We start from the raw sequence: 13329 nt of genomic DNA, 5'->3' as shown, positions 1-13329 counted from the left end.
TCAATACGCTAAGGCACTTTTGCTGTCCTGTTCGGTATTCACTTTTCCAGATCGGGCATTATACGCACGGCTTTTTAAACAATTTTCCTTTTCTCTCTGCACGACACACTGCAGTTGAAGTGCCTATTATTGGCAGATAAGCGGAAATTCAAAAAAAGATTTCCTTCATCATTTCGCGAAGATGTTGTTTGAGAAACAAGCTTAAAACTTTTTGTATTCTGCATGTCCGTACATTATGCATTTGATATGTGTCTTCCTCAAAATGCATCAACCGTCTCTCGGTGGGTCACTCGGTGAAACGAGCAGTCAAGAAAAACTCTCCAGGGAATAGCTATGATCCGATTGGGTGGTCGTACATACGCCGGTACCGTCCATTGATTGAAATGAATGAGTGAATGAATGAATGAATTGAAATACATGAGAAGCCCTCCTTTAAACACGTTCTGATCCAAAGGAGAAAAAGTTCCTTTTCCTTTCAATCCCCCTCTTTGCATTTAAAACCATCACCATCATCTATCTCTCAGACTCCTTGATTCGTTCGTGTTAAGGTCATCAACGCGTGTCCTACACTTCCTTCAAGATGGACTCGATCGAAAAAGTTGATACGAGACCACAATATTCCCCTGCCAAGGAATCAGACAGTGGTCCAAGTAATTCAGGACTATCAGGAACAAGTTACGCAGACACAAACGTACATGGCGTTGCAGGCGTTGATAATGGATCTTTGAACGATAGACAACAAGCAACATTAGATTCAATCTTATATCCAGCAGATTCTTATACGGCCAAAACACATACTTATTGGGCAGATTTACCTTTTTGGCAAAAAACGAAATGGATCAATAAACAAAGTAATGAAGAAGCAAAACGTGAATTAGGCGTGATCGGACGTATGTTCAAAGAAGATCCTTTAAGTCCTATAAATGCATACTTTTCCAATTATGTCGTTACAGGTATGGGTCTTTTGGTTGAAGGTTACGTTTTATTCTCTGTTGGAAATTTAACAACTCTCTTCAAAGCCGTTTGGCCAAACTGTTGGGGAAGCGCAAAACCAACTCAATGCGATCATCAATGGATTCATGCTGTTGATTATCTCGAAATCGTTGGTATCATCTTTGGTCAAGTTTTGGTCGGTATTGAAGGAGATTGGATTGGTCGTAGATTCGGTATGGTACAAGATGCATTGGTCATGACATTGGGAAGTATCATGTTGACGGCAATGTGGGGCACATCCTTGAACGGATGGATCATCTGTTATGCTTGGTCTTTGTTCATCTATGGTATCGGTGTCGGAGGTGAATACCCAATGACTTCAACCAGAGCTATGGAAGGCAGTGGAACGGGAACCGCCGCTACCACAGGTGATCGTATGCATCGTGGAAGAAAGGTCGCTTTAGCATTCACTATGCAAGGTTGGGGACAATTGTTGAACCAAGGAGTTCTACTTATCCTCTTGCTCATCTTCCATGGTAGTTTGGACGCACCTTTCAGCAAGACAAGTACGCAGTATGTCTTCCGCGTCTCTTTCGGTATCATCATCCTTCCAACTTTGTACTTGGCTTATTTGCGTTACTACAAGATGAAGTACACAGACCGTGCATTGAACCAAGCAAAGAGCAAGGCAAAGAACACATCCGGATATAGCTGGACAACACTCAAATTGGCCAGTGGACATTATTGGCACCGTATGGTCGGAACTGCAATCGTTTGGTTCATCAATGATGTATTGTTCTATGGTTCAAAGATCTTCTCTGGTGTCTTCATTGCCCAAATTACAGGCTCCACAGGTCCTTCTTCTCTGAAGACAAACTGGTTGTACAATTTACTCAACGTCGGTGTAAGTTTGGTCGGATACTACCTCGGCGCGCTCTTGATCGATCACAAGCAATATGGACGTAAATGGATGCAAACAAATGGTTTGTTGTTCATTGGTGTTATCTTTGCCATCTGTGCAGGTGCTTGGGACACATTCAACCAACCTGGTGCTCCCACAAGAGCGTTCATGGCATTATACTTCGTGAGTTCCTTCTTCACTCAATTTGGACCTAACGTCACCTCCTTCTTGTTGGCAGCTGAAGTATACCCAGCAGTTGTCCGTAGTACAGCCCATGGTGTCAGTGCAGCTGCCGGTAAGTGCGGAGCCCTTATGGTCGCTGTACTCTATAACTACATTGGAAACCGTACGAAGTTCTTTGTCGTCTTCCCTTTCGGTTTCCTCGGCGCGCTCCTGACGATTATTTTCGTTCCAGATGTGACAAGTTTGGATTTACGCGAACAAGAAAGATATTATCAATACGTCTTAGAAGGTCGTCAAAACGAATATCATGGAGTTGCCGTTCATCCTCGCCATCTTTCATTATGGGAAAGAGTTGTTCTTAAACGTCATTTGAACTATGATCCTGAAAAGGATCATGTGCAAAAGATTAACGAATTGCGCAAATTATATCAAGATACAAAATCCGAAGAAATTTCAACCGAAAAAGGCGGTGAAGGTAAAGGAAAAGAAGCACTCAGTGACGATCAAAGAATGTTACTCGATTATGAATTGGACAGCTTCTTTGCCAATGAAGAAAAGTTACGCGGTTATCTTACCCGGAATACTGGTACGAGTAACAACAACCGTGGACATGAGAGCAAATTGGCTAATTTGGAAACCAAATTGGGCTAGACACTTTCTTCGCCCCATTTTTAACTCTTTTCTCATCTCTCTTTTTCACTCATCACATCATACAAACCTTGTATATGAGCGTAATCAAACGCTTCTTGTTCTTAGATATAATCTGCACTTAATGAATAATAAATAGCCTTGTTTAAATTATTGCGCCCAAAAATAGGTGAATCGACTGGGAACGTGCCTGGGCCTTTGAGTTGACCAAGTGGTATGATGATTTCAATGAATTCATTCTACAAAGCACAGTCTAATTTACTTTTTAAACGGAGGCAAACCCCATTGTTCCGGTTTAAAGTCTTCAAGAGAGGATAATGTTTGGGTCGGGTGTAGGTCCTCTCCGTCATTCTTTAGTAATGCAGCCAGCTGGGAAGGAAAAAGAGAAATCAGCAAGAGAAATCTTTTGCCTTGTCATAGAATCACTCACATTTGGATCTGGTACCCAGACGACTTTCATGCCTGCTGCTTTGGCTGCTTGAACGCCAGGTTTAGCATCCTCAAAGACGAGGAATTGTGATTCTTTCCCATTAAGGGTTCCATCGTATTCTTCACCTAAGGGTCGCACTCCTTCCTTCTCTCCTAATCCTTCTCTTGCTGCTAAGAGGAAAACATCAGGAAAAGGTTTTCCGCGTGATAGACGTTCATCATCACCGCAGATGATTCGATCTGCGAAATGTTTGAAAATGTCTTGATTATTGGCTGACTTGATTCCATCTGCAGGAGAAAATGTAGCTGTTAGCAATGCCAAGAGTATTAAGAAGAGGTTATGATCACGTACAATTTCTTCTCTTAGATCCTGTAGCAAGACAGATTGGTACGTTGTGTTTTGCCAAATGTTGAACCAAACGAACAGCTCCAGGCATAGGTTTGACTTTGCTAAAGTATCCATCTAAGCTCATATTACGATCTGATAGAAATGAATCGATAGTGAATGGACAGTCCGCAGCGAACAATTGACCGTCTTGCTTTTCTGTTGCAGTTGGAGGCCAAAGAGCTGATAATAGAATTTCAGTAGCTTTCCTCTCGGGTGTTCCCATTATCCGACTTTTGATTTCCCATGTTTGTTCTTTGCCGTAGGGAGCTAGGATCTTGTTTACCACGATCGTGTAGACCTATTACATGAGAGGGCTATATCAGCAGCTCATTCGAATAAAGCAATCCATTAGACTTCTATACACACAATTTCACTATCGATCAAAAGACCGTCCATCTAAAAAATAAGAAGAGAAGCAATGGTGAATAACGTGTATACTAATCAAGCACGTCAAATCTCACATCAAAAAGGACGCCTTTGATATCGCCAAGCTTTTCTGTTGAGGACGACATGATCAGTATTGAAGAGTGTGACTGATGATGTTGAGAGAGAAGATGAAAAGTTTAATTGAATATGACTTCCACCCCCCACGTTGATTGAAGGTTCTTCTGATTGAGTCATGAATCACTCTCACTTGCAACTACAGGCAGTACATCAGCCAATAATAAACACTGATTTTACGCCCAAATTCATGCGGAGAAAATGTCCAGCGCACGCACACACACACAAACAGCGCACAGCCATCCCTCGCACGGGTTAAGATGCATTCATTCATTGCAGCTTGGATGGATGTTCATCCTTTCATTTTACACCACCACAATAAAAAAATGTCATTACAGGTCAATCTTTCAAGTCCAGATATCAAAGCGGCTTATGATGCCGTTTTGAACGGATCGGAAGATTACTTGTTGCTCACTTACGAAAAAGGAACAAACGATCTAAAAGTACAAGAATTGGAAAAAGGTACATTGGAAGATGCTCTGTTCGAATTCAGTTCAGGCAGAATTCAATACGGTTTCGTACGTGTAATCGATCCAAATTCTCAATTACCAAAATTCATCTTGATCAATTGGTGCGGTGAAGGTGTTCCGGAAACCAGAAAAGGAATCTTTGCAACTCATAGCGCTGCAGTTGGTCAATATCTCAAAAATTATCATGTTAGCATCAACGCTCGTAGGGAAGACGATCTTGATGCCAAATCCATCATGCGCAAAGTAACAGATAGCAGTGGAAGCAAATATTCAGCTGCTGGACAAAGTGCAAACACACAAAGTGGTGGTCGTATCGAAGCTGTTGGATCAACCTACAAACCAATCGGTGCACCCGATATTGCCGCTTTGCGTGCAGGTGCCAAGAAAGATGTCATTCAACCCGTTGGAACAGCATACAAGCCTGCTCGTGATGAACTTTCCAATATGCGATCAGCTCCTGTCAGTACCCCCTCTGTACCTGATGCTCCTCGTCCAGTTGCACAGCCAGTAGCACCCGCTCCTCCACCAGCACAGGCAGCACCTGCTTCCCAATCATTGCCAAGAGCTCCAACAGTTGGTGGTATTGTGGGAAGCGTGCCACAAGCCCCTCCTGCCGCAAAAGCTGCTCCTGCTCCCAGTCCGGCTACCCCGGCTGCTGCACCTAGCAAGCCAGCAGAAGACGATAGAATTAAACCTGTTGGAACAGCATACGAACCTGTCAGATTAGGCAAGCCAGGAAAATTAGGCAACCGATTCCCATTCGGTGGTGCACAGGAGAGTACGCCCGCACCTGCGCCTGCACCTAGGGCCAGTGGAGGAGGATTGACTTGGTCGCAAAGACAAGAAAAGGCAAAGAAGGAGAGAGAAGAAGAGGAAGAACGTGCTAGAACAGCAGCAGCCAAAGCAGCCGGTGTTGGTGTTGGAGCAGGAGCAATTGCCGTTGGAGCAGCTGGAATCGGAGCAGTGGCAGCAAGAGATGATGAAGCAAATGAAATACCTGCTCCGCCTCCGCCACCTCCAGGACCTGGTGCAGCGGCCAACGATGATGATATTGCAGCTGTTACCGATAGTCTACAGAGAACCAAATTGGATGAAGGTACAGCAGAAGCATTGGCTAAACCAAGCGGTGGAGAGACTCAATTACGCGCAGTTGCAGTATACGAATACAGTGCAGCTGAAGAGAATGAGATCTCATTTGCAGAAGGAGATACGATCACAGGTATTCAACAAGTGGATGAAGGATGGTGGAGTGGTATCGCACCTAATGGTCAAGAAGGTTTGTTCCCTGCAACTTATGTCGAATTGATCGAAGGAGCTGGACAAGAACCAGAGCCAGAAGCCGATATTCCGCCTCCGCCGCCTCCGCCACCACCAGCTCCAGCAGCCGCAGCAGCAGCACCAGTAGCAGAAGATGATGTACCACCACCACCTCCGCCGCCTCCACCGCCACCACCAGGACCTGGAGCTGCTGCCATACCTGCTGCTGCTCCTGCCGCTCCACCTGCTCCTCCAGCACCTGTAGCTGCAGAAGAGCCAGCAGGACATTACTGTATCGCTCAATACGATTATGAAGCAGCTGAGGATAACGAATTAGCATTTAATGAAGGAGATAAGATTATCAATATCGAATTTGCAAGTGATGAATGGTGGAGTGGAACACACGAGGTTACAGGTATGACTGGATTATTCCCAGCTGTGAGTGTGAAGTAGTGGCTTGAGGAGTGGTTGTGCATGACTGACAATTGATTTTCTCTTTCCCCCTTCAGAATTATGTCGAACTACATGAATGATTGTATTGAATTGGACGAGGAATGATGCTAATTGTGACAAAATATGCTCCCCCGCACTTGATTGATTGATTGATTGAGCTATTATTTAGTCTGGCGCAGTGCGGCGTGTTTATTATATGATGTGAAAGACGGTAATGCATGCACAAATTATCCGAATGAGTGTTGTAGTGCTTCAAATGAAATTTTAACCGCCTAGACCGGTTTTATATTGGAAAATACAACCGGTTTTAAGGCAAAAGAGCACTGTAACACTGTTGTTTTTCTTTAGTACGCGGGGCAAGTCAAGCAAAGGTCCCTTGAAGTTTGTGTGTTGTTTGTTTGTTTAGAAACCATCTTCCATCACCATCAAGACGTCTCGGGTAGACATCAAGGAGGAATAGAAGGCATTCATCACAACAAGACGTTCACTCAAAGGCTCAGCATTTCTTTCCCTCTCATTCCTAAGACGTTGCAAAGATGGCGGAAATACTGAAAAATGTGGAATCACTCGCCCTCAATCCGGCATATCATGATTTATTTACAGTTTTTAAAGGAGCAAGGAATGGCATGGTATACGGAGCGAAGATTCGATTCCCACATGCATTAGTGATGACATTTATGTTCGGACGTGGGACACCGTTACAAAAGATGCAATATGTAATCAAAGCAACTCGTCAACATTCTCTTAATTTGACAAAATTTGTTGGACTATATAAATTGTTGACAATTTTGATGCGGAATACGAATTCGGCCAAAAAAGAACTTCCACATGAAAGCTTTTTGGCTGGTTGTGTGGCTGGATACGTTGTTTTTGGAGATCGGAATCCGGTCAATGAACAGGTGTGTATCAGGGAAGCTTGTGTTCTGCTGTCTGTGTGTTTGCTGACCTTTTCCTCTGTTTCGACAGATCGTATTATACTGTATCGCTAGATGTGTGGCATCACTCCTACCGCGTGAGCCAGTCTCGGCCGATTATCCTGCTTCCAAGGTGATTCCGATCGAAAAGAAGACATTCAGCATCTTTGCTGCTCTTGTTTGGGGTTGTGTGATGTGGTTGTTCAAGAATAGAAGGCAAAGATTACAAGGAAGTTTGGTGAGCAGTATGGACTGTGAGTGTGAAAAGATAGCGGTGATTGTGGTAAGAAGTGAAGCTGATCTCTTTGTTTCAATCAGACCTATACGTCAATGCGGAGAAATGGAAAGAGTGAGTACATTGCCGGTTAAAACACATAAAGTGGATAGCGGCTAATTCTCTCTCTCATCCTTCACAGTCTACGAACATTATTCTGGCACAACACTTAGACATAGACATTCCACACTGGAACGCAGCCTTTCTTTTATTCTCCTATCTCGGACAATTCCGGCGAACAGGATCATCTTTGTTATCAATATGTGTACGTCAATATATTCATGCATTTCAATTGGCAACAACCGCCGTGTGAAGGAGGAGGGTATTCGGACTGAGATTCAATTCCAACACGATCGCACAGGCCATCATTGCAAAAAAAGCGGTGTTTAAAGCCTTATTTTTAGATTGCAATTGCACTTTATGATTGTGATATAAGCACCAATCGATCCGAACGGAACGCCGCCCGTCCTGTTGGGTGTATTTTGTTTTGACACCGCTTTTCCGTTTACCAGTTGAAGTGCGGACAGAACCTTGCCCTTTTCTGCTACATATCACAACATCCCACTATCCATCACTAATCGGGAAACAGAGTAACACCACTTACATCGAATCGGAAAGAATTGGGGCCCTCTTACAAGCATTGAGGGTGCCATTGAGTGAGATAAGTGATCTAGTCGAATGCGCGCATAACGTGTGCCACCTATGCATGAAAATGACCAACCAAAATCATTGAATTATATCAATCTCTTGCCATAACCTCAACCTTTCTTTCCAACCTCCAAGTCAAAGCGTTCTTTATTTGATTCTACTTGTAAATTGCAATGACTGGATCCGTTCCACCACCGCCACCTCCACCGTTTAACCAACCAAGCGGCGGTGGCAGTATGAACCATTACAATTCACCTCACACTGATCTGTACAATCGCAGAACTTTTCCAGGTCAATTTCCGCAAGGAATGCAACCAGGAATGAATATGGCTAGCGCACCGCCATCAACTTCTCATCGCTCATCTTTCCCACAAGGCCAAGTTCCACCGCCACCACCACCTCCGCCTTCTGCTCACCAACAACATCCTTCCATGTCGCCTCAACAGTCGTATGGAATGCCGATGCATATGCAACAACAGAATCCATATGCCCAATCACCTTATCCTATGATGAATCCAATGGCTCAGCCAGGAATGGGTCAAATGCAAATGGGTTACCCGCCACAAATGCAACCGCCAGGAATGCACCAAATGCAAAGCGGTCATCCTGGCTATATGGGCGCTGCAATGAATCCATACACTGGCATGCCAATGGCTCCCGGCTATGGTCAAATGGGAATGAATCCCTACGGTTACGGTCCAGCATACAATCCCGTTGACGCTGCAGCTCGCGCCTATCACGAGGGTTATGATGGTCACGGTAGCGGTCGTGATTCGCACAGACATCGACATAGTCATGGTAAGTAGAAAATTATTTTCATTCCGAACTCCAGATGGGCGCAACCGTTAAAATTGTTATCCGCATATCCGACTCCATTCACTTAATCTCAATCTCATTGGACTCTCATTCAGCATCTTCTTCTGCTCAAGCGGAAGGGGACCGTAAATGGCATCAAGACATCTTTGATCAAACCGTAAACGTAATTTCAAAATTGCCACCAGCAGTGATTATCAATTTTTGATTTCTTTACTGTTACCCTTTTCACTATCTCTACTGACACTTCAACGGTGCGCCCTTCATTCTGTTTGGTGGACTCACTTCTCACCATTTTTATTTCTGTCTTTTGCACCCATTGATAGACTTTGAAAACGGTCGTGACGGGCGCAGTCGGCGCAGTCATTCAAGGAGCAACTCAGGCTCGTCCGCCTCATCGGAAGGGGAAGCCAAAGCCGGCAGCACCAAAAAAGGAGGGTAAGTAGAGCTTTGCATTAACAAAAGTTCATTCTTCATGGATGTCAACCGATTTTTTCTCTCTTTCCTTTTTTGGCAGCGACAATCAAAGAGTAAAAGATATGATGATCGGTGCTGTTTCTGGAGCTATCCTTGAAAAAGGAATCGAAAAGTATCGAGATCATCGTGAACACAAGAAAGCAAGCAGCAGTAAAGGTGATTAATTAATCACAATCAGAATCGCATTTCGTTTACTTCCTCACACACGCACCCACCCTTTTCCTGTACCTAAAGATGAACCCTCTCCACCTGGTGAATTGACGCAGATCATCGAAAAGATTATCTCGGACGTGGTTGCAAACAAAGTAGGAGAATCGGTTCAAACAGGATAGGATGCTAAATTGAAATTTTGAATCATATTCGTACACGACATTGTAGGTAGAAACGACAAAACGACTTTGAGTAGACGAAAAGCAAGTAAATTCTAGATTCACAAGCGAGATTTGAGAGTGATGAGAGAGTGGTGTAAAAGGTATCTTGATGAAAATCTATTGCAACATGCCACCCATGGCACCGGAAACATAGTGCATCGGTCGCATATCAGGATGTGGTTGAGCTTCAAATTGAATGTATTGGATTGTACCTTGAGCGTCAATACGTGCGAAAGCGCCTTTGTTTCCTACTTGATCGACGTAATTTGAAGCACTAAAGATGGTAACTGTTAAACCATCATGTTCTTCTTGATATCCATCATTTCGAACTTCATGAGAACGTAAGATTGCCGTTACTTTGTTCAATTGACACCATTGTTTGGCAATATCTGGTCCGAATCCTTTACCCACACCACGTTTAGAAGCTGCTCTTCCGTTTGCAGCTTGAGGATCTGCCCAAAGCAAATCTTGAGCGATACCTTCTGAAGGTTGACCGATCTTGAAACGGTTCAAAGCTTGAATCTTGTCAAGCGTTACGCCATCCTCTTGTGGAAGACCACCATGAACGACAAAGTATTGCTTTTTGCCATTTTCATTCAAGATGGGAGATCTTTGTGCCAAAGGAGCATGGTAAGGTAATTCATTTGCTCTGAGTGGTTCTTTAGAAGCAGTGATCATGGTTGCCAATGGTAGAGCGACAAATAGATCTGTGAAGAGCTTGAATGTCAGATCACCGCCAAATTTGGCCTTTACCTCTGCTGCAAATCCGTACGTTTGATTCATCATTGAAGTTTCGTGATTACCGCGGTTCAAGAATGTGTATTCAGGTTTGAGCCATTTGTATGCCAGCAAGATCAATAAGCATTCACAACCCCAATTTCCGCGATCGACGAAATCACCATTGAAGAGGAGCATGTTTGTTTCGCTCGGTCGACCAGAAAGTTCAAATGCATGAAGGAAGTCAAACAATTGACCATGGATATCACCATACACTGTTGCAGTAGTTCCTTCCTTGACTGTGTATTCGACCATGGTTGGCTCTTTTTCAAATTGCCTTCTGGCACCCAACACGATTTGCCAGCAATATCTGAGCGGTAACTTTTTGCCATCACGGAACCATTGAATCATTTGGTTGATGAAAGATTCGCTGATCTTACCTAGATGCTTTCCTTTACGCAAGACATCTTTCTGGTCTCCTGCTTGTTCTTCATCACCATCTTCCAGTCTAGGTCCATCATACTTTGAATCAATAATTGTACCTCCGGTACCCTCGAGTAAATGCGTTGCAACAGATTCCCATGCTTTTGGTCCTTCTGTTGTTGCGATTGCTTTTTCGAATTCTATTCTTCTTGCAAGTTTGACGGTATCGTCCAATTGGTGTCGAACGGTAGGATTTTTTGGTTCCAATTGAACAACTTTTCGTAGATCGGGTAAAGCGGATTTATGATCCAAGATGGAAAGATAAGCAGATGCCCGTCTGTAGTATGCTTTTGCAAATTTTGCGTCTAGCTTGATTGCTTGTGTTGCATCTTCGATTGCCAAACCATGTTGTTCCAACTTTAATTCACATGCAGCACGATTACTCCAAAGAACAACGATTGTTGGATCCAAAGCGATTCCTTCTCCATACTTTTGTTTTGCAGCCTCATACTCTCCAGACAAGAATAGTTTATTTCCTTCATCTTTTAATGCAATCGCACGTTTTGTCTTCTCTTCATCTGGCAAAGATAACTCTTTCTTTGAAGGAGATGGAGGTAGATCTGCCGATGTTGCTGATGTTTGATCGCTTAAAGAAGCGATTGATGACGTTGAAGCCGCCGGCGATAGAGGTGCAGACATTGTCTATGTACAGCGTCTAGCCTCAGATGATAAACTGATGAACAATTGTGATCGATCCTTGAATGTCGTGTGTAAAAGATGGATAAAGGAAAGGTAGCTACGGAATAATTCAAACGACCCTTAAGATTAAGAAGCCGTTGCTCAGGAAGAAAAAAACAAAATTAGAAGCCGCTAACCCGCGTGTACAATCATCGCTTTGCAGTGTATTTGAAAATGGACTCAAGGCGATTAGTAAGGCCAGGCACGCGTTTAGAGATACTTTCTTCTTGCTCTCACTCTTCCAACCTCAACACCTTTGAAAGGTCACTCTCGTTTCACAATGGACACCTCGCCTGATCTATTGGATGTGCTTCGTGAAGCTTTGATAAAACCATCAGCAGCTTCAGAAGATCAATCAGGCACATTAGCAGGCGGAAGGATTCGTTTATTGGATGTTGGAGGACAATCAACAGTGGATGATATCTCACAAGCTGCTACAATTGAGATCGATCAAAGACCATGGCCAAAGTCTCAAATCACTCGATTGGCAAGATCAAGAAATGCTCTAGCTCTACAGTCTGGATCTACAGCAACACCCGAATCAGACCCTGAAAGCTTTTTCCCTCTTGATGCTATCATCTTTGCTCTGTTAATGGCAAACGCTCAAGGTGGTTTGTATGTCGTTCAAGCCACAAATAGAGGTATTCCTCGTTTTGAGGCACTGGAAAGAAATGATATCCTGGCATACCTCACAGGCAAGCGTGCTGAATGGGATGGCGTATTGAGTGTGGTCGAAATCAAGTCAAGAAAAGGTGCAGCAGAAAACGATCAAGCAGGTCCTTCTACAACACCGCCTTCATCACCACCACTTGCTTTAAGACAATTGTATGGATCATCAACAGTCAAATTGCCCACCAAACGAGCTTATGTACCCTCAAAAGCGGATGCAGCATTCGTCAAAAGACTACGAACATCTGGGGTTGAGATCGTTCTGCAGAACAGGAATGATGCAATGCACGGCGCACATCCATGGACGAAAACAGCAGACTTTTCATCTTTCAGGATGGCGCTTGCTCCAACGATCGAAGCGGCACGAAAAGCAGCAGCCCGGAAGCAATCTGGAGCTCCCGTCAGAGGGACAACACAAACAAGCTCAGCAAATGCACCAGCACGGAAGCAAAGAGCTCAAGATCCAATCATTATGCTATCAAACAGTCCTACTGCACTTATCAACATGTTCAATGTCAAGAAATTGTTGGAAGAGGGAATATTTGTTGATCCTGTTGCAGCACGTACAGCTGCCAACGGAGTAACGGAACCAATTGTTGCTATCAGTCATCGTAACCCGGCCACGAGTAACCAGGCATCACAAAACCCATCTGCCAGCGCAAGAGGAGGTCGATTCCTGGTTGTGGACAATGTCGATTCTCTGCAAAAGTTGGCAGGTGGACAGGATGTATGGCAAAGGGTCGTTGTAGTCTTTACAACCGGTCAAACATGGCAATTCAAGAATTATTATTGGTCGGAACCACGTGAACTATTCAGACATGTGATGGGAGTATATGCAAGATGGAACAATGAGCCAAAGAATGCAAACGTTCAAGATTGGCCGATTACTGAGTTAGTGATCGATAGAAGTAAACGACATACAGATCGACAGGTAATCTCTCATTTCTGGCGTTCGGTGGATTCGTTTGTGAGCCGAAGAAAATCTCATTTGGTGATGTAATTTTAGTGTAATAAAAGTCGAAAATGATGACGATTCAAGAGCCGATCAGCCTAGCTGAGCCTTATTGTTCGAAATGACGTAAACCGCAGGAAGCACGGACACCTTTTCTTTTGAGATTCAGA

The 13329-nt window shown here is 43.9% G+C and overlaps 6 protein-coding genes across 6 annotated transcripts; 5 read left to right on the top strand and 1 right to left on the bottom strand.

Annotated features, from left to right (window-relative positions):
• Positions 1–580: 580 nt before the first annotated feature.
• Positions 581–2814, top strand: FA14DRAFT_168939 (MFS general substrate transporter; the record flags this gene model as incomplete). Its single annotated transcript, XM_025500177.1, has 2 exons — positions 581–598; positions 632–2814. 2 exons carry the CDS (start codon positions 581–583, stop codon positions 2666–2668), a joined length of 2055 nt encoding a protein of 684 aa, XP_025352222.1. The 3' UTR covers positions 2669–2814.
• Positions 2815–2916: 102 nt separating this feature from the next.
• On the bottom strand, positions 2917–3970 carry FA14DRAFT_162261 (HAD-like protein). Its single transcript, XM_025499503.1, has 4 exons — positions 3849–3970; positions 3447–3780; positions 3096–3382; positions 2917–3034 (listed from the first exon to the last, which is right to left on the bottom strand). Exons 1-4 carry the CDS (start codon positions 3876–3878, stop codon positions 2924–2926), a joined length of 762 nt encoding a protein of 253 aa, XP_025352221.1. The 5' UTR covers positions 3879–3970; the 3' UTR covers positions 2917–2923.
• Positions 3971–4291: 321 nt separating this feature from the next.
• On the top strand, positions 4292–6263 carry FA14DRAFT_168937 (uncharacterized protein). Its single transcript, XM_025500176.1, has 2 exons — positions 4292–6148; positions 6220–6263. Exons 1-2 carry the CDS (start codon positions 4310–4312, stop codon positions 6241–6243), a joined length of 1863 nt encoding a protein of 620 aa, XP_025352220.1. The 5' UTR covers positions 4292–4309; the 3' UTR covers positions 6244–6263.
• A 318-nt stretch (positions 6264–6581) lies between these two features.
• On the top strand, positions 6582–7733 carry FA14DRAFT_138393 (peroxisomal membrane protein 4). Its single transcript, XM_025497057.1, has 4 exons — positions 6582–7062; positions 7130–7331; positions 7396–7426; positions 7494–7733. The coding sequence occupies exons 1-4, from the start codon at positions 6700–6702 to the stop codon at positions 7522–7524; spliced, it is 627 nt and encodes a 208-aa protein (XP_025352219.1). The 5' UTR covers positions 6582–6699; the 3' UTR covers positions 7525–7733.
• A 420-nt stretch (positions 7734–8153) lies between these two features.
• Positions 8154–9453, top strand: FA14DRAFT_174796 (uncharacterized protein; the record flags this gene model as incomplete). Its single annotated transcript, XM_025500559.1, has 3 exons — positions 8154–8797; positions 9139–9250; positions 9330–9453. Exons 1-3 carry the CDS (start codon positions 8173–8175, stop codon positions 9451–9453), a joined length of 861 nt encoding a protein of 286 aa, XP_025352218.1. The 5' UTR covers positions 8154–8172.
• A 2365-nt stretch (positions 9454–11818) lies between these two features.
• On the top strand, positions 11819–13216 carry FA14DRAFT_168934 (CDC73-domain-containing protein; the record flags this gene model as incomplete). Its single annotated transcript, XM_025500175.1, has 2 exons — positions 11819–12314; positions 12381–13216. The coding sequence occupies 2 exons, from the start codon at positions 11819–11821 to the stop codon at positions 13205–13207; spliced, it is 1323 nt and encodes a 440-aa protein (XP_025352217.1). The 3' UTR covers positions 13208–13216.
• Between the last annotated feature and the right edge of the window lie 113 nt (positions 13217–13329).

This window comes from Meira miltonrushii (assembly GCF_003144205.1).
Source record: "Meira miltonrushii strain MCA 3882 unplaced genomic scaffold FA14scaffold_5, whole genome shotgun sequence".
NCBI lineage: Eukaryota > Fungi > Basidiomycota > Exobasidiomycetes > Exobasidiales > Brachybasidiaceae > Meira > Meira miltonrushii.
Note: the sequence above shows the minus strand (reverse complement) of the source record. Positions and strands in the feature narration are given on the sequence as shown.